The 24,246-nt window shown below is 38.8% G+C and overlaps 1 protein-coding gene across 1 annotated transcript; it reads left to right on the top strand.

Moving 5' to 3' along the window:
• Positions 1 to 3,474: 3,474 nt before the first annotated feature.
• rab10 (RAB10, member RAS oncogene family) lies at positions 3,475 to 23,831 on the top strand. Its single transcript, XM_080883047.1, has 6 exons — positions 3,475 to 4,186; positions 10,902 to 10,962; positions 14,312 to 14,450; positions 20,728 to 20,817; positions 22,190 to 22,291; positions 22,727 to 23,831. Exons 1-6 carry the CDS (start codon positions 4,060 to 4,062, stop codon positions 22,811 to 22,813), a joined length of 606 nt encoding a protein of 201 aa, XP_080739173.1. The 5' UTR covers positions 3,475 to 4,059; the 3' UTR covers positions 22,814 to 23,831.
• Positions 23,832 to 24,246: the final 415 nt, after the last annotated feature.

The raw sequence follows: 24,246 nt of genomic DNA, 5'->3' as shown, positions 1-24,246 counted from the left end.
AATCATGGGAAATCGAGTTTTGCCTCGCCAAAGACTCGATTCTTGTCCAAGGCTGCCACCAACTCGTTAAATGGTCACGGATGGTTTGTACAGCTGGGAATTGAAACTGGACCGTTTGCGTGTGTGTTTACACAGTGGATGTCCCCATAATTTGAAACATTTTCTTAAAATTATAGTTCATATGTATTATTATAGCCTCACACCGACATTTAGCCCACACAGCTTCCCATTTAAGTGCATTAAGCTTGGGAAAATTTATACATAACCCTCTCATTACACACTGGATGTTGTCATAAAGAAAAGTTCATCTAGCTGTTTATTTTCGAACTATAAAAAAAACAAATAAACATGGGATCTCCTCTAAAATTAAAATAAAGCTTTGGCCCTTGAAGAGTTCTTGGGTACCCAGCAGGAGTCTGTATTTACTGGTTCACTGAAGGGTCAGCTGGGTTATTTCCTGCTTTTGTGTAATTACCTCAGTTACCTCTATTCTCACAATAATAGAGACTGAAAATATTCAAGAAGCCATACTGTCACTACATAAAAACACAATAAAAAGGTGATGTGATCAAACAGGACTGGCGCTGGATACTTTATTGGAAATAGATTTGTTGCAAGAAAAATACAGAGAATATTATTGTAGTTTATTTTTGATTGATTGATTTTGCTCCAAAAGGAAAATAAAAGCACCATCCCTCCTCTAATGATCCATGTATTGTCAAGTCAACACTGTGTGACAGACGCTTTTCTTAAAATCTGGCTTTTGTCCAGTGGTTTTAAAGAAAAACAATAGATGCATCTGTCAAGGGGATTATGCAGAATTTTTCAGAATGCAACATTAACTACAGCAAAGACACTGCAAAGGTCCACAGCTACAGTAAAGACTGGGATCTGTTGGAAAGTGGTTTTCAGTTTTCAGACAGTTTGATAGTGACATCATAAAAAAAATTAACTAAAGAGTATAAAGAATTATGATCGAATCCTGTACAGTATCAATAAAAAATAATTAAAACAGGACCCATATGTGCAGAAATTATCTAAAAAAATAATAAAAAAAATTAATGTGCCAGAAAGGTGACTCTGCGCTGTGTAAGTATAGTCACTAGATCCTCGAGTTATGTCAAAGAAAAAACTATTTCCTTCTAATTTGGATGAATCCAGGAAGTATAACTCATATTTAATTGGCTACACAAGAAACGGAGTAATTTCCCACATTCATGACTCCTCTGTTGAAGGGAGAACCCCAGTTTGTATACAACTGTTGTCCCAAAGCAACAAAAATTTAGGGCAAGGAGGAAAAATGTAAAATGAATCATTTTAAGACTCATCTAAGAGCATTCAAATGCAACACATTAGCGCCCTCTGCTGGATCAAGTGTGTCGTTAAAAGCCACCTAAGTAGGTCGGGAGGATTCACGTGAGTAGTCTTTCCAGGTGTAATGGAGGAGGTGACGCTGTAGTGTAGGTGATTTCTGAGCGATTCTCTGGGAAACTACCGAAGCTTACATTCAACTACTTCCCCCAACCCCTGTGTTCGCTGACAAAAAGGTGAAAATCTCAGCCACATGGGGAATTCAACACACGGTGGGAAAGCTAATGGACACAAATGACTCAACACCTCACTGAGCACTGAGATGTGTTTAATGTGCCCGGGGAAGCAATAATAAGTAAATGTACTGGACTGATGAAAATAACACAGCGAAAATTCCCCGGCTTAGGTGTCACCTTTTATGAGTCACTCACAGCCAAGTGACTCAAGCTCACCACAGACTATCCAGCTATGTGTGAAGTAAATATCTGGATATGATTGCGGGTAATTTGTATTATTTGTATTTTATAAAATGCTAAGCAGGTAATTTAAAAGTATGGTGCGAAATATCAAGAATTTATGGGTTTCTACTGAAATAAATGAGCTTTCTGAAGTTTATTGTTGGACCAAAATAGGTCAACCAAGTAGTTGTTTCAGCCCCAGTGCACAAAAAAATCAAAGTGCTCCAAGCCAAACAGTTTGAGGCCCGAATCAGCTTGCATATCTTCTTCATATAAGCTACAAAATAAATACGTCCCCAATGGACCGTTTTCTTTTTCTTTAATCACAGGCAGAAGGAAGAAATTTGAGAGTTGCTGTTCCTGCGAGGCAAACCCCAAAGGCCCCCCGAAAGAATTTCTATGTTGATTTATTAGAGTGAAAAGATTTCCTAACAGTGGAGGAAGAATGCAGTGATTCATTTAGGATTAAAAAAAATGTTCTAATTGAGCAAGTGACACATAAAGAAAATATGAGATAAATGATTCCCCATTTCCGGACAGGAAAAATCATGGATCCTGTAACTGTGCAGGCATTCGTGGATTTAAGTAAACACAGCATAACAACGTGTGTATTCACTGGATCACTTAAAGTATATAAGCTTTCATTATAGTCCCTATACTTTATCACTTTAATGAATCACTTTGTGACTTATTGACTGCAGGTTTGAGCATGTGTGTCTTTTCTTAATTTTCCATATAGTGGATAACTCTTTTCTTTCCCGTAGGTGTTTGCCTGGGGAAGATCTGTGGTTGGTTGGCTCATAAAAAGTAAAGGGACCGATGAAGCTTTGTTGACTTTGGTCCACTGCAATGTGGCGAGGAACTTTTAACTCCTGGCTTTTCATCTAGCACCACAATGTGGTCATATTTCAGTTTGTTCAGTACTCTGGTGGCATTGTGACAGCTCTCTGTAGCAGACGGAGAGTTGCTGGAGTGGCAGTATAGACTATTTAGCCCTGTTCAAACTTTCTTTTTCTCCGACTTCTTTTTCTCTCTTCATATCTTTCTTCCTCAGTTTGCATCAAGTCTGTACTTGGCAGTGGAAAGCAGGGCATACTCAGCATTCCTAAGGAGTGTCTGAGAGTCAAACAACTCTGACAGGCGGAAGAAGGAAAGAGTCCCTGTCCTTTCTCACAAACACACAAAGCCAACTCTAAAAGGCCCTACAGCAGTTACGTGTACATGCAGACTGTCTTTCGGTGTGTATACTTATTACAAGACTTTAGAGGATCAGTGACCTTGCACTTCACAGAGCAGAGGATGTGGGAAACGCCCGTAACAAGCACAGAAGAACTTACATATGACATCACTTTGCCTGACTCACAGCTGGGATAGTCACCGCACCAACTGCCAGCTTGCCATGAAAGCTGAAACACCCCGGCTACTAGAGATCCGCATGAAACTCGTCGCCATTTTGGTTCACTAGCGGCATTTCACAGTGAGATATGAGCGGCGCTTTGAGCCTAAATGTCAGCGTATGTTACAGAGTAACATTTGCCCTTTCTGTCAGGCTAAGACACGCCCACTTTTTACCGCTACAATGCCTGCTTGGATAGCCATTCAGATTAGGGCGCTTGAAGGAGCAACAGCTGAAATGGCCAATCAGAGCCGTGAATTTTGACAGAAGGGGCGGGAGTAGGCGTGCCAAAAGGTCTAGGGTGTCGCCGCGGTGGCTCCCATTCGAAGGCGACGGCGGTCGTCTGTATTTCGGTCTAATCTCTACAGAAAAAAAAAAGTGAAATTACTTGGAACAGACAGCAGATTCGGCGCACTTTCATGTCTTGATTTTTCCCAGTTTCTTCTCGGTCGAGCTTGTCCCAGGGCTCTGGAATGACGGGGTGTGCCGAGAATCTGAATTAGCTCGCCGTTAGTTTGAAGAAAGAGTGAATCGGGGTAGAGTGCGAGAGAGGAGCCATTTTGTCCCGACTGTGTGGGAGAAAAGAAAGAGTGAAAAAGAGGTATCACACAGAAGGAGATTCTATTTTTGCTCTCATGCTGTAAGGGGGGGTACCACGGTCGGGTTTGGGAATCTAGAACTTCTAGGACGACTCTACAGACACATTATTTTGGGTGGTGTTTAGCCAACTAGCTTGCCAAAGCTAATCAACAAATCCACAGTTTGTTAACTGTTAACAGCCAAGAGGACAGTTGTTGGTCAGGTTGGCCAAGGAGCTGGCTTTAGACTTCACATAGGCGTACTCTAGGGTATCGTTTTTTGTATCTATCGGGGTGAACACAAACTGATTCTTCAATGGCGAAGAAGACGTACGACTTGCTGTTCAAGCTGCTTCTGATCGGCGACTCGGGCGTGGGGAAGACCTGTGTGCTGTTCCGCTTCTCTGACGACGCCTTCAACACAACCTTCATCTCCACCATAGGTAAGAAGATCACGGGCGTTGTAACAGGTGATTTCGTTGACCCTTCTGCATCCACCGGAGGTAGTGTGACAGCTGTGAGGCTCGCCTGCCTCTACCCTGCAGCTGGAGGTTGTATGCAGGACGGATTTGTTGGCGGCTAGTGTGGCATGAGCATGCAGCAGCTCTCTCTAGGGCCTGTACAGGTTAGCTGGAAAGCTAGTTGCGCAGCCTTTATGAGCTCTTACTAAACCATCACTTGCTCATAAACGATTGCGACGTTAATAACAAAACGCTATCATTATATCTTGGTTTGGTTTAACTGGGCAGCAACAATTATAGCCCGTTAAGTCTCCAAATTTGCTGTCAGTTTACTTGACCCAGCGGCTAAGAAGCTAGCAAGGCTAGTAGCACCACAGGGCCGTGCTGCACTAGAAAAATCGCCTGTGCATTTAAGTGACAGGTGTTTACTTCTCAGTATCAGCCTATATAGGTTTATTGCACAGTCCTTGTCAGGAATTACACGTTAAAGGCAACAACTGTATGAGTGTTTTGATTTGAAGCAACAAAAAATACTTGATTGTAAAAGCAAAATTTTACTTGATTATCACAAGTTGAAGGAGTGATTATTCACGGGTTCATGGTTTCATGGATATCAGAATCAGAAAGACTTTATTTATCCCCAAGGGGTAAATAAGATACAACAGAGCAGCATGACGTTGAAGATAAGGACAGGGTTCATGCTTCAGATTGTTGTCACCGCTAATAGTAATGGAGGTGAAGCTGTTTAAGCGACTTGGATATTCTAGCATTGGGAACTTGATTATATGATGTAAGAAATTAACTTTTTAGGTGAAAACTTTGACTATAGTGAATCTAATTGTATAAAAGCAGCTGAAAATTGCATTTTCTTTCTAAAATTAGAAGCGCTTATAGTTTGTATTCTAAGTACTTGAGTAAATATTGTATACTTATTTACTTTGCTCAAGTGCGCCAGTGAGAACCATTAAACAATTCATCATGATGGCATCATCATCCCCTCCCCATCCGTCCTATTCACGCATGCGCCAAACATCACGCTCACATGAGTCAAGTGTCAAACTATGTCAAGTCCCTGCATAACCCAAGTGAAGGCTCCATTTACTCCTCTTGCTTAAGATTAGTGATGAGTAATAATGTAATATAAAACGTGCTTTGCTTGACTGCAATGTGCTGGTGTTATGTGCTCGATTCATGGACTGAGCTTTCTTCTGAAGCCGTGCTCTTTGTCACTACATAGCCGAAAGCACACAACTGGAAAGGGAAAATGTATTCTCACTGGCATCCAGGCTAGATTAGATTTGTTCAGCTAGAGCACTGACCTGTCACTCTGTTGTAACTCTTCATGTCACATGTACTCATTTTATTGTTTTTGTCATTCCTTTAGTTTTGCTTTGACTTGCAGGGTGTTTGTTTTATTACACCCCATGTCGTTTCTCAGCATGCAGTCAATTAGATTTAGGCCTATGTGTTTTATTTGAGTCAAAGCCACCACATCAGATCTGTGTCACTTAAGGGAAGAAATGTGTAGTGTTAGTTGGAAGAAGGGGAAAATTGGTCCAGACTAACAGGTTCTTCAGCACGTAGAGATCGGTAGTGACCTTTGCTCCTTGCATACGTGCTTTCCTGGCAAGATGGGTAGTAAGTCAGTACTTTTATGTTTTTAAATCAGCTACAGGTGCTTTATTTGCTTTGTTAAATATATTCTATATACTCTGTGTACTCTCCTCCATGTGAAGCAGCTGAGGATAATGTGTTAAAATGGTGCTGGAGGTATTCACACCGTAAACACAAGGGATTTTCCTCCAAATTAAAAATAAATGTGGTATCATCATCCAGACTAAAAATCAACAGGGTTGGAATGAAAGTACCGTTCAGTTTATTTATGTGGTGTTTCTTTTACTCAAGCATAAAATACATATTTGTTTATCAAATGGCCATAACTAAATGGGAATGTAAATACAGACTTGATGCTTTAACTGTGTGCAGATGTAGTCATCGCCCCTAAAGGTCCCTTTTGAGGCAGGAAACCCCGAAACATACCCAGTTTCTGTGTAGTCCATAAAAACAGAGTAGCGTTATCTGGCACAGCTTCACCTACTTCTAAGGTGCATGGATAAGAACAAAAAGTCAGAATGTGTTGTCACTCATGAAGGTCTAAGTTCACAAGCCAAAATGCATCAGTCAGATAATAAAGTAGTTCTGTATATTGCAAGTGTTGCTGGAGCTTTAACCTCTGTGTAGTTACGTGGGAACAAATTATGTTGGTTATGAAGGTATTTAAAGTATCAACGTGATCAGTCACAAGTGCTTGAAAAGAAAGTGTTGACAACACTCACTGTGGTCAGTTTAGTTTAGGAAGTGATCGTTTTAGAGTGTTCAGTTTGTTATGATCTGTCAACTTGAAACCTAAGAAGAAATACTTGGAAATCAAGGAACAGAAATGATCTCAAGTTGTTGTTTTTTTGCTGGCTCCTTTGTAGAGTGTCCTCTATAAAACTGCAGCATAGTTCGTGCACTTGAAAGCTCCTGGCTCGTCTCTTGTCTTTGTTCTACATCTGTATTCAAAACAAAGCCGCGTGCAATGTGATAAGCTGTAAAAATTGTATGTAGAACATGTCATCTTTCTCCAGTCACGTAATCTGTATGTAGATTGGTGTATATGGTTATCAAAGCAAATCTGTAAAACTATACTTTTAAGATTATTTCAATCAGTACAGTTAATAATGTTCTAGCGAATTGTATAATTACAAGATACCAATAACTTGTATGTAAAGGTTGAATACATACTGGATACTGTAAAAAATACTGTATTTTTAAGCTTAGAAACCCAGACATTGTTAACAAGAATTTGTTGGGTTTTTTGTTTTTAAAAAGTTGCAGGCAAAATGGGGGGAAAAAAGATAAATCAGTGCTAAGACAGTTAAAAGAAGACAATGGTAGATGGATACCTTTATTTTTAAATAAATAAATAAATACATACATAAATCTTGTCTTGTCTGCAGTGATACATCAAAACTGTGCAGTATAAATGTCTCTGGAATATATATCTATGTAGGCACATTTATACATATCTAATCCAACAAAGACTTGCAAATGTTTAAAGAGTAGGTGTGTAACCAAAACAATGGTTCAGTCTGTGCCTCGGGTTTTATAAGGAAGGTATGAACAACAAGGAAAGCACAATCACTTGAACAAAAATGAAACTGTATTATTCGATTTAGACTCTGTTATTTGCAATTCACTCATCACCTGAACAATCGGTACTGCTTTCACCAGACTAGTATGCTTTATCAGTTTCACATGGATATCACAGTACAGAAAGCCACAATATTAAATTGTGGATGTTTGTATATGATTTCAGTCTCATTTTCAGAACTGTCATGCCTCTAGTCAAGAGGCTAGGTTTGAACATGAAAATGGGGTCCAATGAAACCACTAGCATGTGATAACCCTGCCACAACTGTGAGTGGTTTGAGGTTGGAGATGAGCTTATCAAGCAGAAATACTTTTTAGTATTCACTAGAAACTGTCAGTCTCTTGCTCAGGACCAGTGCCACTGTGGCAGACCTGACATGCTAGCTTTACCTGGTGGCTTATGCACCGCACCTAATTCTTGAAGAAGTTTTACACATTTTTTTTCCTTTTTTTCTCCTTGTACAATATCATCTATTCTCACTGTGCCACACATACTTTACCAGCCTGACCTGTGGTTGTCAGTAGTGCATTCTTCTGTTTTTGTTGTTTAAGTGGTTGGTGGGAGACAACTTTACATTAGATCCACAGCTTTTAACCTATCAGACAGTGGTCAAAAACTATTGAAGGATCTAGTCACCAGGATGTTACTCTCTAGTTTTGGACTTAGTGTTTTGAAGCTTTGTGTTAGTGTTTTGGCTGCCACCATGTTGTTCTTTTAGAACCAGGAGTTAATTAGTTTGATAGCTCAGTTACCTAACATATCAGCTAATGCCTAGCAAGCTTGGTTGGAAAGCTACATGTGTTAACTGTACCTGTGCAACATCTCATTAGCACAAAGAAACGGGCTAATTAAATACTAGAATTTGATTTCTCGCGATCTTTGAAAAATAGTGATGTTTATTTATTTATTTATTTATTTTTAAACCGTATCACTACATTAAGCAACAGATAAAATGGCCTTTCATTTGAGATAATGCTTACAAGATATGCTTCTGTCATGAGGTTGACAGAAGCTTTCCCATAGTAGCTTTATATATAACATCCCAGAGAAGCCATAAAATTTCTCTCGGTTACATTTAGGAAATCCTCCACAAAAGGGGGCCAGATTTACTAGTTAATAAACACCTAAACTACAAAGCTGAAAGGCACAAAACTCCCAACGGCAGAAGCAGGACATGAAACAGGAATGTGTTCTTCCTGTGACACAGGACTCATACCATTGGAGACACAGATTCACAGCTGTTTCTCAAAATACCCCCACTGGGAACCCCCCCCCCCTGCTCTCATCCATCTCTTATTCCTGCTTCCAGCCCGTCTCTCAGCCCCTCTCCCTTACAGATTACACTTATTAAGTGAGTGAATATGCATAGTATCGGCTGAAATCTTTTTCCATTTAATGAATTTTGCACGGAAACTGGCAGAAGCAGACAGTGGCTTTCATACTTGTGGAAGGAATGGTTCCTCTGGTATTAAGAAGAAAGCCGACTATAAACTGCTTGCATCCAGCTCAACATTCACATCTCATGGAAAGTGTCATTCTTTACGGGATAGGTATAACTGTTTTTCCACTGATTGGATAAATGATCCGTGATTGCACAATGCGCATAACTTGTTTCTTTCTCTTTTTTTTCCCTTCACAGAGTAAAAAGAGTGAACCTCTGCGTTTACTCTCCTCAATAGTAACACGTCATCCCTGTTGAGGCTGACTTCAAGAGCTTAACTTTTGTTGTGTAGAAAACTCTCCGTCTTTTACCAGCGTTAAATCCTAGCTTTTCTTTCTGTCCAACTCTATCTTTCTCTCCATGGGATGTGCATAATATTTTGTGACTCAGGCTTTGGCAGGCAATTTCCTCATTATTCTATAAACTTGCCCCACCTAGAGCACAGCTGTTTCTTGGACTTTTTAACCAACCACAACGTCTGACCAAGAGCAGAACTGACAGCTCGGTGTTTAGCAGGAAAACACCACTTGTTGGCTAAAAATGAAACTGATGAGTCACCTACCCTTCACATTTAAAGTATAAGAGGATAATAATCTAGTGTGTTTTACTTTCAAGTGGGAAGTTGATGGTTGAATTGCCTTCTTATGTTTTCTAGCTTTTTCAAAGAGAAAGAAGTTAGTGGTTTGAGTCAAAAAATCCCCTACTTTTATTTAGTTCATTATAGTTTTGAAATGCAGAAATCCTACATATGCCCAGGTGAGGGGTTTAACAGTTACTGTAATATCATGAGTCATTGGCTGTTTGTTGTAGCACAGATTTAAAAGGACATAAATAGGTTATACTAAGTGAAAGAAAAACATGAGGGAAGTTGGCCCCCTGTTTAATAAGTAACCCCTCTACCCTTAACTGTAGCTCTACACCCTTTTTTCCCAAATGATAAAATTCAAATTCCATTGAATGTGAAAAAGAAGCGTCAGTAACTTTCCACTGCTTGACAGTTATTTGTAAATCTTGAAAACATCGACATTGGAAAGATTGCACACTGCAGCACCACAAAACTTCTCCCCCGAGTTCAATCTCCAACCAAAAAGGAAAAAAACAACTTTAGGCTGAAACCTCAGATATTACAAAAACACTTAAAGCACTAGTTTAAAAAAAATCTTATTTGAGATCACCGAAGTTTTACAGTTGTGAGAGTAGTGCCTGAGAGCATGTGAGGGTCCTCCTGGGTTCAAGTGACGTAAATTTGATAATCAAAGCAAAAATATGGTTCAGTTTTCACTTAACTATGGACTTTGGTAGCAGTGCATTCATCTTATATTTTAGTTTTTAACGGTGAATGGCAAATATCCTGTAGGTGTTAGTAATAGTAGCCAAAAGGTGACAATTAAACAAACAAAACAGAAAATATAATGTTTTAAGATGAGAAACAGTACCAGTAAGTACAGTTATTCCACATATGGTTAAAGCAGTATGATGAGCCTATGTTTGCTTACTTATCATAAATTTATAGAAATTTTTCTTTTTTTTTCTATTTCATAATGCAAAATGTAAAAAAACAACCCTGGTGACTGTCCTTCGAGGGGAAGCCCGAAACCTTTTTGGGGTGCACCAGAGTACAAGTTCAGTATTTACTGGCTCATATGGTCTAGTGCGCTTTAGTTGTAGTAGCTTTATTTTTCAACCTTGCTAGGATCAAATGCACTACAAGGTGCAACCTATATGTATGTTATATATATTAAAAAAATACTCACAGCTGTCTGAAAACAAGTATAATTTTGACCTCAGTGACCTGGTTTGTGTGCACCCGTTGTTGCCCAGCTGCTGATCCCAGCTGTCTGCTGAGAATGACACTGCAGAATCAGGAAGAGATAATGCTATTGTTTCTATGATGGCAACAGTTGTTGCTAAACCGCTGCCGTTGATTTATCTGTTTCTGACCTTCACTTTCTCTTTGTCACAGTGCTGGAGCCGTTCATCTCTCTTCTTATTCACGACAGCTTATGTTCTACAACTGATGGATATTGGTTAAGCTGACATGTTTGTTTTTTGTTTTGCAGGAATAGACTTCAAGATCAAAACTGTTGAATTACAAGGAAAGAAGATAAAACTACAGATCTGGTGAGTCAGTTATAGATGTGAGTTTTTGTTTGCATGCCAGTGTTGTGGAGATACGAAAAACACACCAAGCTTGTGAGAATCGTGTTTCAGCGTAGCCTCTTTTGTGAATCATTATGTCATAATGAAACATCTGTTTGACATACCTCCCTTAAGCACTGAAATATGCAGGAACAGGAAATGATCATCAGTCCATTAGGTCTGCTGTAGGGTTATCGTTGTCTGTACCAGATGAGTAATTATTTCTTCTTTCTTTTTTTTCCCACATGAGTAGCGCCCATTGAGTAAGGCCCAAATGCTCAAGGAATGCATAAATCTTCATATTTTGGAGCCTTTAATTGGTTAAGTTTGGCAAAAATTGATTAGATTTGAATTACAAATTGTCTCTAAGTATTACGGAGAGAAACAGGATGAATTAAAAGAAAAAATGCATTTGTACAGCAGATTGTCCATAGTATTTGGTCTAATTCTTATGAGTCTATAGGATGAAAGCATTTGGGATTGGTTAAAAAAACAAATACTGTTCTGTTAATTTTCCTGTGGAATCCTTTTTCTGACTTGGAAATTAAAAAAAAAAAATCCCATAATTAGCTTAATTTGCAAATTGAAGTTGTTGGAGAATCAAGTTCAAGTAATGAAGATAAAAAATGATTAATGTAAGAGAAAGGCATTATTTGTGCTTTTGTAATGAACAGAGTTGCAACTAAAGGTTTTGGTAGTCCAGTTGAGGCAGTCTTTTTTTTTAGGAATGACAGTTCAAGAAGAAATTAACTATAGCAACCAGAATAAAAAGATATGAGACATGAGCAGTTTGGTTTGAAGCTACAAGATGACAAAGAGCCTGTTATTTAAAGGTGACTGATAATGGTGAACGATATGGACATTTTTTTTAGTAACATTGAAAATAAATGAATCAGAGCTTTGTGATGCATAACCTGAAGTAGAAAACATGATAACTACAAAGGTACAAATACATTGTAGCACAATACAAGAAGACAGTTTCAGGTCAATACAGAACCTGTAACGGATATTGCGCTTCTCTGAATACAGTCCGTTCATTCAAAGATAATCTTTTCATGTTATCTCAGAGACGGACACCTGCACAGCCACACCCACTGTTACTCTAGAAAACAAGCACAATGGACAAAAACGTTATTTTGAGTAACTTGTCAGCTTAGGTTCTTGGGATCTTGCAATTGGGAAGTTGGGATCTACTGTCTGGAAATGTAAGTTAAACAGCTGAAATATTAAAAACAAACTATAATAAAAAACTCAAATTATTGAGGTAGTACAGAGAAATTTGATTTGCCACTGGAAGGTGAAACTCTAATTGAATAAAACCATAAATGCAGTACTGAATAGGGGACAAACAATAGTGGGCAAATATTTAATAAAGAAGCTGATTACTGTCAAATTAATGATCGTACTTCGTATTCTTAAACTCAGTGGTTGAAGACATTACTTTATTCGTTGTCAGGATATGTTTTCATTTCTTGAGCAAAGCTTTTGCCCAAAGAAAGGACAAAGAAAGGACGATAGACGGACAATTGAAGAGTAAAAATATGTCTTTCATTATTAAAATGCATCATTTTACTTTTTGGTATTTGTTTGTTAATAAGTGGATAGCGATGAGCGAGTATGAAGTCATGAAAGATATCTTGCAAGACTTTAATAACTTGCACATGCATAAAATTTGTGTCAGATCATGTGCATTTCAGGCTCAGATCAGATTTTCCCTTCATCCTGTCCAAGCACATTGTGTCTTGATTAACACTCGTATCTAGTTAAACACCCTCTTTAAGTGTAGCTCTGATTTGCTTTGGTGCCTGGTGCTCCTGGGCTTCCTCTCTTTCCCTTGTCAGCGGTGATAGATGGATGTTGGCAGAGTTTCCACAGAAAGCAAGAAGTGACTGCTGAGGCTGATGCTAGTGCAGACATGCGAGGAAACCTGCAGTGGATTTAAATGTATTTGTACCTGGGTCAACCCGCCTGCTACGGCTTTGCCGTTTGTTTTTCTTCCAAGAAGTGTTAAAATTAAATAACATTGTTCCTGTAGGCCTTAAAGCAGTATCTTTTTTTTTTCTTCTTCTTTTTCTTTTTGTCTCTGCATCGAGTTTGAAGTGTGCATTAACTAAATATTTTATCATCGAAGTCAGCCTCTGTTGGTGACCAAAAGAATAGCCTCACATAAGCAGGTTCACATGTCTGGCACGCCTTCTACTGAACTGTAACTGGGACAAATAATGAAGTTTTTACGGTTAAGAAGACTGACATAAATAAGTGGCACGAATTCATTTTTAATGCTACATAATAAAGTGCTAATTATCTTTAATCACTCTATATGTGGGGCTTTCTTCAAATCGTATTCAACTAAATGTTTAAATACTCACTTGTTTTGATTGTTTGACTTTGCTGCGTTTGAGCTGAGCAGCACACATACATTAAAATATTCCTTTAGCTTAAAACAGTGAAATTTATATTACTGGCTGATGTGGAAAAACTTTTTATGTTGATGAAACACAGCTGTTGCAGATGGTTTGCTAGATGAGAGGCTGCTTCTTCATCACACTTTCTTGGTTTAAATTGCTGTCATGTTTTTAATCTAGTCTAGCTCATAATCCAGTAACCTCAATGGTTTGGATCGTACTGTTTCAGTTTTGCATTTAGGACCTTTATATTTGTATGGCAGCAATGAGGTATTCAACATTTTAGATAGCTGCTGTTCTAAATTGTAGGCATATCTACAAACTTTATGGCTGATTATTTTAACTTAATCACTAAGAATCTTCTCACAGACACATACATAGAGAGTCTGGTCTCAATGCTTCCCACAACAGACTGACTGATGTCACTGCAAAAATCATAATTACTGTTTTGGTCAAAATTGACATAACAATGAATTAACTTTTCAAATGTTATACAACCTTTTTTTTTTTTTTTCATCAAAAAAATGTTTGGACCTTCCCTCTGGAACTGTATTGTTGGTGAATTTTAGCCCCACATTATACATGAGTGCTTACAAGCCCTTAGGGTTCAGCTTCTCTTAACTAACAAATGTCTTGATTGTCTTTAATCTTATTTGGAGGGATTTTCTTAAATCAGCTTCCTCAGTCTAACAGCAACTCAAAGAAAGAGTCTTCGCTGAGTTTGGACTCTTCAGAGTTATTTGCTTATTTACTCTTCTGTTTTGAACAAAGCATTTGTAGCTGATAAATGTGTGAAATCTCAGCGTATTATGAAGAAATTTAAGCAATTCTTTGGTCAAATTTTATTTGTGAAGCACCTTTCATGCAGGTCACTGCAGTTCAAACCCAAGAAAACACATGCAAATAAAAACATGTTCTCTGTGCAGGGACACAGCAGGGCAGGAACGGTTCCACACCATCACCACCTCCTACTACAGAGGAGCCATGGGCATCATGCTGGTCTATGACATCACCAACGCCAAGAGCTTCGAAAACATCAGCAAATGGCTGCGCAACATTGATGAGGTGAGGCAAATAAACACCAACACAAAGTATCCAAACTCTGTATCATTTTTATTTTTATGGAATGAATCGTTGACACTGATTTTGCATTTATTTCTTTATGTCTTTGGAACAAAAACATGGCGATAAACACTTCACGGGAATGCGGCCAACATGACTAACGGGCTAGTTAAACTGTGTGCAGCGAGCTGTGGAACAGGAGTGTGTGACTAAAATGAATCAGATGAGCCAGTTGTCTGTATGCATCTGTCTCACTGCAGAAGTAGTTGTACAGTTTTACCAAGCAGTACCACAAACAGTCTGACACAACAAGGGCGGGTTTACTTGTTTCAGCCTGTTTTTAACATTATAAAAGCTGAGTAACAGTGAACACATTCAAGGTGAGACAGCTGTAACGTCTTGTTAAGACCACTGGCTGAATAAAAGATGGCTGTATCTGCTGTGAAACCCCGAGCTGATCATTGCCAATGCCATCTTGGTGTTTTGAAACCTGACATGCTGTTACTGAGGTCACAGAGAAGAGGAGCTGAGGGCTATTTTTCCTATAAACTTCTATGTAACCTGAAGTGCTGTTGGAACCACAGGAGTTTCCACCTGCTGGTTATTGAAAAGCGTGCAGGTTTCAGCAGTCTGATTTTTCAGATCTTGATGTTGTGTCCGTCTTTTATGCCGTGTATGGTTAACGGTCTGATTATGGCCTGAATCAGATGACGATGGGTGTTGCTTTGTGCTGGGAAAAAAAACTGGAATCGGGTGCTTGTTTTGTCATCTAGTGGTTTTTGTGGCGATCACAAGCTTATGCCTCATTCCCAGTGACCTTCTCACATGTTGTGATGTAGAGCAGGGCGATATGACCAAAAATATTTATCACGATATACATTTGAAAATCTGCAATAACGATATAATTGACACTAGACAAAATACTTTGCAACTCCTGAACTTTATTAGTGCAAAAAAAAAAAATCAATGTATTTTCACTTAAACAAGCAGCTTTTTAAAGTGCATTAAAGTTATATAAAAAATTAACACTGCAAATGCAAATTCCTTGCTGACAGTTTAACCAAAAGGCATTTCCAGTGGAAACTGGCCGACATATCCTCAGCATAACAATGTATAATATACACAAAACTTAAAAAGAGGTTATATACACACACAACTAGAGATGGCACGATACCACTTTTTTATGTCCGATACCGATATCATAAATTTGGATATCTGCCGATACCGATATGAATCCGATATAGTGTTTTTTAATCAACAAAACTGTTTTTTAAATATCTTGCTGCATTTTGCATAAGTTCATACTCAAGTTTAAAACAACAACTACACTAAAGCTATTCTGTTATACCTGTATGCAAAAAAAAAATATTTCATAGTTCAGCAATACTGATCAATCTAATAAACTTAAACCTACACCATCCTCCCTATTCTGGTATTTTAAAGAGTACTTAGCATAAATATTAAGCAATATATGAATGGAGTTCAATATTCTGCTTGGATGTGGTTGTAACTTTGACACAATCCAAGCCAACTAAACATGGCTGTGGTTCTAAAGACATGCCCCCACAAGCCTCCCACAAGCACTTGCAGTGCAAGACCCCTTCAGAAACCACTCAAGGAACACAAGACAGTGCCACAGGTGATGATCCAGCCTACAAAGGCCAAAGATCCTAGTCTCATCTGTAGGGTGACACCTGATTGAGCCTGATCTACAGAGGTCCTACTGGCAAACCCAGAAGAACTAAAGGATGCCAGTCCAAGATCAACGGTGTCCGCACCTTCCCACATCCTAACTATTTTTCTAGCAGAGAGACTAACCAGTATTATGCAACTGGTTTTAATGCTGTGGCTGCTTAGTATTTGAAATGTCAGTTTAGTTGGAGACAGATGTCAGACTGTTGCAAAGTTCTGTGATTATAAGCCAAACTGCAACATATGGCAACTTTGTCTTCTCTGTGTGCCTCCGCCCTTTCATTTTTTTTTTTTAGGGTCTCTTCCGCTGTTTTTAGTATTGAATACATCTTGTGTCTCACATGATCTCGCTAGTAATTATTGCATTACACGAGTAATCCTGAGGATTCATTCCAGATCAGATTAGACCTGAGAAGTTAATATGACTGTTTGGATATTGGATGTCTCGTGTTAGCTGTCTGCATTATTTTCTGGTGCAATAACACACTGTAGGTGTTTGAATTTAAGCCAGGTGGATTAGATGAGACTGTGTCTCGTATCATTTTTCTCACCCTTACCTTTAGAACCTTCAATTTGGTCAGAGGAAGGAAACGATGCATTTGCCTGTAGTAGCTCTGCCTTTCTAATCCTGCATCTCTGTCTATAGAAGTTCATACACTCCTAATAATGTATTTTCACTTAAACAAGCAGCTTTTTAAAGTGCATTAAAGTTATATAAAAAATTAACAGTGCAAATGCAAATTCCTTGCTGACAGTTTAACCAAAAGGCATTTCCAGTGGAAACTGGCCGACATATCCTCAGCATAACAATGTATAATATACACAAAACTTAAAAAGAGGTTATATACACACACAACTAGAGATGGCACGATACCACTTTTTTATGTCCGATACCGATATCATAAATTTGGATATCTGCCGATACCGATATGAATCCGATAGTGTTTTTTAATCAACAAAACTGTTTTTTAAATATCTTGCTGCATTTTGTATAAGTTCATACTAAAGTTTAAAACAACAACTACACTAAAGCTATTCTGTTATACCTGTATGCAAAAAAAAAAAATTTCATAGTTCAGCAATACTGATCAATCTAATAAACTTAAACCTACACCATCCTCCCTATTCTGGTATTTTAAAGAGTACTTAGCATAAATATTAAGCAACCTAACTAATAGGGTTCCAACTCCCAGCAACAACAAAAATAAATAAATAAAAAATAGGGAACCACCCCTCACGCTCCACCTCATGATGCTTAATCGACGTAATCAACCTTAATTTGATGCAGTGTGAAAAAAAAATGCACAGAAATCAATTATTTTTCAAGAAATATTAAATAGATTCAACATCTTTCTTCAACAAAATTGCAGACTGCACAGATGGTACCTTCCCAAAGGAAAAAGTACTATAGCTTACTAGGGTATATATATTAGACTTAATAGTTACTATATACAGTAATGCACTTCTATTCATTTTACATCAAATTAAAACTTTGGGTGTCAGATAATTATTTATTAAAAGCTAGACATTTTAAATGAGAATAAGAAAGAAAAGTATGTCTTTGAGCCCCCTTTTCCCTGTTAATGCCCTATCGGCCCCCCTGGCTAAACTTTGCTAGATCCGCCCCTGCACAGTTACCAGCGTCAGCTACGTAGAAAAAGATCCTCGAGTAGAAAGTAATATTAAATACATTCTAACAACAGCTGATCAAGCTTAAACGTGCTGCTGTTGTTCAGCCGCTGGTTTCCTCTTTCTGGTGCAAAGTGGGCCAAAAGCAAACTAGAGACACGGACTCGCGACAGAAAAGCCGATCAGCTGATCGTTAAGCAGTTTCATGATTGAAGTAGCAGCAGGAGAGGCAGTCGCTTGTTAAGCTTAACGCAGGAATGCTTTACAAACATTCAGAGATGGACTTACACACTTGCTTTACTTCTCTCGGGATAACTTTGTCGGAGATGAAATGCCGGGTTGCTAGCGAAGCTCCAAATGCTATCCAGACCACCGACAGGTCCCGCATGCCACAGCCGCTCTATCACGTGATGCATACTGCTCCGACGTGCTAACGTTCTGAGGTGAGTTACGGCGTGTTGCAAGTTTTGTGAGGTGCTTTCGTGATATTTAATGGATCGGATTACATTTTTTTATTTTTCTCCGATATCCGATCCAGTAATTTAGGTCAGTATCGGACCGATACGTAATATCGGATCGGTCCATCTCTACACACAACACGGTAATATTATGTTGAAGCACAGTACGTATCACTCCGCGAGCCTCCTGCCTATGATAGCCGTAATGCTCCGACAATCCATCAAGCGGTGCGGGTTCGTAGCTTAGCAAAGTCGTACTGAAACATTTGACAGATTTTCGAGCGCCGTGTACGACATAAAATCGTTTCGAGGTCAGTAAACACAACCAGAATTCATACATAAGACACACGGGATTATAAGGGGCACTGTTGATTTTCAGAAAAATCAAAGGATTGATTTTAAGTGTGCCGTATTTTCCAAAAAACACGGTACTAACGCCGGCCCGCTAGCATGCGCTACCAAAAATAGTGCTTTGTTGTGTATCTGACGGACGAAAGCTAAACCAGTTCCACACCACTGAAGTTGCAGTATTTTTACAAACCAATTCTGGTTCATCCGTTTCATTCAACGATCCAGTTTCGCTCTTCTCATTCTGCGTCGCCGCCATGTGCTTATGTAAACATAGGCACTGCGCATGCGCGTTTTACCCATATTCTATCGCGATATTTCATTTTCCTATCGTTGCCCAACATTATACCGGTATTACCGTGAACGGTATGATATAGCCCAGCCCTATTGTGCTGTCTTTTTTTTTTTTTTTTTTTTTTTTTTAAGGAAATGGCCACAAGTAGCATAATGGATGGACTTTTGTTAACTACTAATGAAAAAGGAGGCCCTTTGCCTTAATCATTTACAGAGCAGTTGTGCTGAGGATTATCATGGCCTGAAGAGGTGAGGATTATGGGAAGGTGGAGGGAGACTGTAACCTAAACTGTGCAAAAGCTTACAAAAAGAACAGTTTTTTAGAATCGGAGTACTGTGAAAATGTTGTTCGTATTTAATTTTTTTTAAGTATCACATTTTGAGCCAAGACAAAGCCTGATCAGGTGCATCCAACTTTAATCCAGCCCCTTCAAGATCTTTCACAGTGGTGTTAAAATATTAGAATTTATTTTGTTTAAATTTCGCTTGTTTATTATTGAATCTGCAGTGCTGTGTTTTGTCAGTATAAACAGCATTCTTCTTGGGTCAGAAAAAGGACTTTGTTTGTGCATCTGTGTTTTATCAGAATAGATGAAGCCACAAGGATGAGACCTAATGTACACTGATCAGCCACAACATTAAAACCACTGATGTATGAATGGAGTTCAATATTCTGCTTGGATGTGGTTGTAACTTTGACACAATCCAAGCCAACTAAACATGGCTGTGGTTCTAAAGACATGCCCCCACAAGCCTCCCACAAGCACTTGCAGTGCAAGACCCCTTCAGAAACCACTCAAGGAACACAAGACAGTGCCACAGGTGATGATCCAGCCTACAAAGGCCAAAGATCCTAGTCTCATCTGTAGGGTGACACCTGATTGAGCCTGATCTACAGAGGTCCTACTGGCAAACCCAGAAGAACTAAAGGATGCCAGTCCAAGATCAACGGTGTCCGCACCTTCCCACATCCTAACTATTTTTCTAGCAGAGAGACTAACCAGTATTATGCAACTGGTTTTAATGCTGTGGCTGCTTAGTATTTGAAATGTCAGTTTAGTTGGAGACAGATGTCAGACTGTTGCAAAGTTCTGTGATTATAAGCCAAACTGCAACATATGGCAACTTTGTCTTCTCTGTGTGCCTCCGCCCTTTCATTTTTTTTTTTTAGTGTCTCTTCCGCTGTTTTTAGTATTGAATACATCTTGTGTCTCACATGATCTCGCTAGTAATTATTGCATTACACGAGTAATCCTGAGGATTCATTCCAGATCAGATTAGACCTGAGAAGTTAATATGACTGTTTGGATATTGGATGTCTCGTGTTAGCTGTCTGCATTATTTTCTGGTGCAATAACACACTGTAGGTGTTTGAATTTAAGCCAGGTGGATTAGATGAGACTGTGTCTCGTATCATTTTTCTCACCCTTACCTTTAGAACCTTCAATTTGGTCAGAGGAAGGAAACGTGATGCATTTGCCTGTAGTAGCTCTGCCTTTCTAATCCTGCATCTCTGTCTATAGAAGTTCATACACTCCTAATAATATCTCAAACTTCAAAAGTGTTATTAGAGACCACTTGTGTTTTACTTTTTTCTCTGAGTATGAACTGGACATGTGTCCTTTTGCAATAATGAAATGCCCCTTATTCTGGAAAATAACTCATTTGTCCACTCGCTCTACCTACTAGTGGTAATTAGACAGCACTAGAAATTGGTTCTTTTAGAAAAGGGCCTGAATCATGGGCTCGATTGGCCAGCTTGGATTATCTAAGCAATAAATCCTTTAAAAAGCTTAATGTAGATGAAGTTTGGCAAATGTGATCTAATAATCTCCTCATTTGTGTTTTATTTTTTTCAGCATGCAAATGAGGACGTTGAGCGAATGCTGCTAGGCAACAAGTGTGACATGGATGACAAGAGGGTCGTACCAAAAGCCAAGGGAGAGCAGGTGAGGTGGTGCGGTCCTGTGCAGCTGGGAAGGGCCATTCGTCAATGAGGTCCTGCAAGGCTGCAGCAACGATTGGTTGATTTGTTGCTGCAGCCTTGCACTTTGAGTTTGCAGCCACTCATAAAGTCTTCTGTAGTTAATTGTGGCTCATTTGTGCCCATCTGACATTTCCATGAGGTTACTTTCTGCTGAAGTTAATAGGAGTTAAATGCCGTGCTAGAACAGGTGATAGTAGCTTTGTTTGTGTATTTACAGCTCAAACGTTCCACTACAATCTGTACCTCTCTACAGAGCTGCTGTTTGTCTTTCTGCACAAACTGAACTTGTTACCATTGTTTAGCATTTTTAGTAATAATAACTAACAGTGGAGAGATGAACTAAAAGGAAAGAAATGAGATGCTTTATTTTCTCATGAACTGTAGTTAAGGTTCCCTTGTGGAAAGACAAAGAAACAATAACCTAGTTTTCTCAGTTTCTTTCGCAGTTCAAATGCCAAAGATTGAATTATTTGTACTAAGTAGGTAAGCAAGCCATTTAAACTATTGTGAAATTTCATTTAGCTTCCAAACATGAGACTAAAACTGTAGGTAAAAAAAATAGTGTTCAGTTGCATTCATTCTTTAAACAGAAAATTGTTGTTGAATATGAAAAAAACCCTCAATAACCTGATATTCTTAGTATAACAGCTTGGTATCTACACTCATTTTAACTGCCCGTATGCCATCACTTCACAATTTTAATGCGGGAAATCAATAAAATTGTAACTTTTTTCCAATAGAAAATAAATCTGTCCATGTGACTGTGTCTTATGTGTCCATAGTTCTTAACTTACTTTCTGACAGATACCACCTGTATCATGTAAAAGTCTGAAATTTATAATAGCCACAATTAAACACTTTTAGACAGTAAAAATAAATTAATACAATCAAACTGTAACAAAATTGATCTAAAAGGAAAAATAAAATAAAAACTATAGCAGCTCAGGGGACACACACGCTCAGAGTTAAACCCCTATTTTGCATTTGTGAGCAGTACTTGGATGTCTGTCAGTTTGGCAGTTGGATATCGAGTTGATTTAGAGTTTAGTTTCTGGATTTAATGTTCAGAGTTCAGCCCAAGTTCATCCTTAACAGAGCTCTAATAAGCCAGAACGAGTGGAAACACCTGTGTGAGACTGCAGGGCCTTTAACAGATTTGGTTTAAAGTACCAAAGCAAACTGGTAGTGACAATATCAGCGCACAAACACACACAGTTCCACTCAGGCAGGTGTGTGCGATACTTGATCTCTGTTCTCCTCAGGAGATCAGCAGCTTTATTTTTGGACTGGACCACATGCACAGTTTCTGACTGGGTTTGTTTTCCTCCCCACAGATTGCGAGGGAGCACGGCATTAGGTTTTTTGAGACGAGCGCTAAGGCCAACATCAACATCGAGAAAGCTTTCCTCACGTTAGCAGAAGACATCCTCAGAAAGGTGTGTGCTCAATGTCTCACGTGGAACATGTGTTCAGTAATTTATTTATTTATTTTTTCCACTAAGGTGTCACCCAGTTATGAAACCTGATGGCAACCATTCATAGCTGTCATTCTCACCCTTTCTTTATTCATACTGAAGCTAAAAAACCGGCATCATGGGAAATATTCCAGTATTTCATTAAATTAATGTTTCAAAGACGGTTTTGGCTTTTATCCCCCTTGAATTACAGGCTGATCCTGATATGTCTGAGTATTTGTTTGATTTTTGGAAACTGGGGAAGCATCTGAACTAGGAAATGGTTAATGATGCCAGCCTTAGTAGGGAGCGATTGTGGACATAAACCAGAGTGGTTGCTTCACATTTTTCCTGGTGCATATTTAATAAGGGGTGTGTGTGTGTGTGTGTGTGTGTGTGTGTGTCTCTCTTTGACAGACGCCTGTAAAAGAGCCCAACAGTGAAAACGTCGACATCAGCAACGGAGGAGGAGTCACAGGCTGGAAGAGCAAGTGCTGCAGTTGAACAACTCCTGTTTCAGTCACACTAACGCACACAAACACACTCAGACACACACAATATCTCTCTCTCTCTCTCTCTCTCTCTCTCTCTCTCTCTCTCACTGCTAACTCTAACTCGCCCTCTAACCTGTCTCATGAGTTTTCTTGCACACTGACACTCTGTCTCTTTATCAGAATAAAAACAATAAACCACTTCATATGTCTAATCCCCTCGTTCCCACTTCTCCACCCAACTATGTTCCTCCACTCTGCATCTAATGATCATTTTTATTTCTGATAAAAAGAGAAATCCAGTCACATTTCTTGTCATTTGTTTTAAAGTTTAAGTAAAAAAAAAAAAAGGAAAAAAATGTGTGGAAAAGACAAGCTCATATTTTTAATATTTCCTTTGCACAGGCTCACCTGGTTGGACACCCTCACACCCCTCCCCCTTTAACCCCACCCACCCACAGCACTCACCTTCAGTCTGAGGAAATCAAAGTTAAAACGAGATTAAATAGGATTAACATTTTGTACATTTAGTGCGGTTTCTGTTGTCTAACCATATTTGGTCATTTACAATTTGTTACCAAGTGACAGAGGCGTGGCTAGCTCCTTTTGTATGTGGGGGTTTATTTTGTCCTGTGCCTTATATGGAAGACAGGGGCGGGGCTGTGTGGTGGGCGGAGCCACATTCATTTAATGAAATTACAGTTTAATGTGTCGGTTCAGGCTCTCTTCATGAAGACACTGAACTGAAGCTGAAGCGTTTGAATTTCTCCTCCAGCCAAAAGAACGGCATTATACAGTATGTCCTGTTTGTTGATATTTTATTTTATCTGTATGATTTATTTCACTTTTTATTTCTTTTTTTGTTTTGTTTTGTTTTTCTTCCTGCATGCAGATTTCTTTGGGTTGGAAACGTTTCTGTAACATTGTGTAACTTTTGCCACTGGGTAACTGTGGGCGGGAGGTACAGAAATTTTCTTTGGAAATTCAAACAATTTTGCAGATCCATTAAAAAATAAGCTTGTTTAAGTTAACTTGTTTGTCCTCAATCATGTGCAGTGTCTAGTTTGATTTTTAAAACCAGCCTGACACTCGAGGTGTGGGAGGTGTGTGTCACCTGAAGATAGCGCCTCAAAGTTCAGAAAATAAGGGTGCGTCTTCTTTATGCATCAAGCAAAAATTAAATTATATGCAACATTCTCTGACTGGAAGAAATTTGTTTAACATTTAAACCTATTTTCTGCACATTCCAGCACATAAAATAAAATAGTTTTTTGTGTTTACACTCACTCTTTCAAATAAATGCAAGTGAAACACAGCAGAAAATAAATAAAATCAAAGACTAGCGGTCCTGTTGCTCTATTTTCACCTGTATAGCAGGAGTGCCGTAGGCGGAGGTTTGCCCTGGTGCAGGTGTGTCGTAGCGGTCAGTGGAAGGATCTGGGAGTT

Source organism: Rhamphochromis sp. 'chilingali', assembly GCF_963969265.1.
Source record: "Rhamphochromis sp. 'chilingali' genome assembly, chromosome: 5".
Lineage (NCBI taxonomy): Eukaryota > Metazoa > Chordata > Actinopteri > Cichliformes > Cichlidae > Rhamphochromis > Rhamphochromis sp. 'chilingali'.
Note: the sequence above shows the minus strand (reverse complement) of the source record. Positions and strands in the feature narration are given on the sequence as shown.

Excerpts from the sequence above, each read along its gene's own strand:
- rab10 (XM_080883047.1), top strand. The coding sequence starts at position 4,060 with ATGGCGAAGAAGACGTACGACTTGCTGTTCAAGCTGCTTCTGATCGGC. Across the intron at positions 4,187-10,901 it reads AACCTTCATCTCCACCATAG|GAATAGACTTCAAGATCAAA; the intron begins GTAAGAAGATCA and ends TTTGTTTTGCAG. Across the intron at positions 10,963-14,311 it reads AAGATAAAACTACAGATCTG|GGACACAGCAGGGCAGGAAC; the intron begins GTGAGTCAGTTA and ends TTCTCTGTGCAG.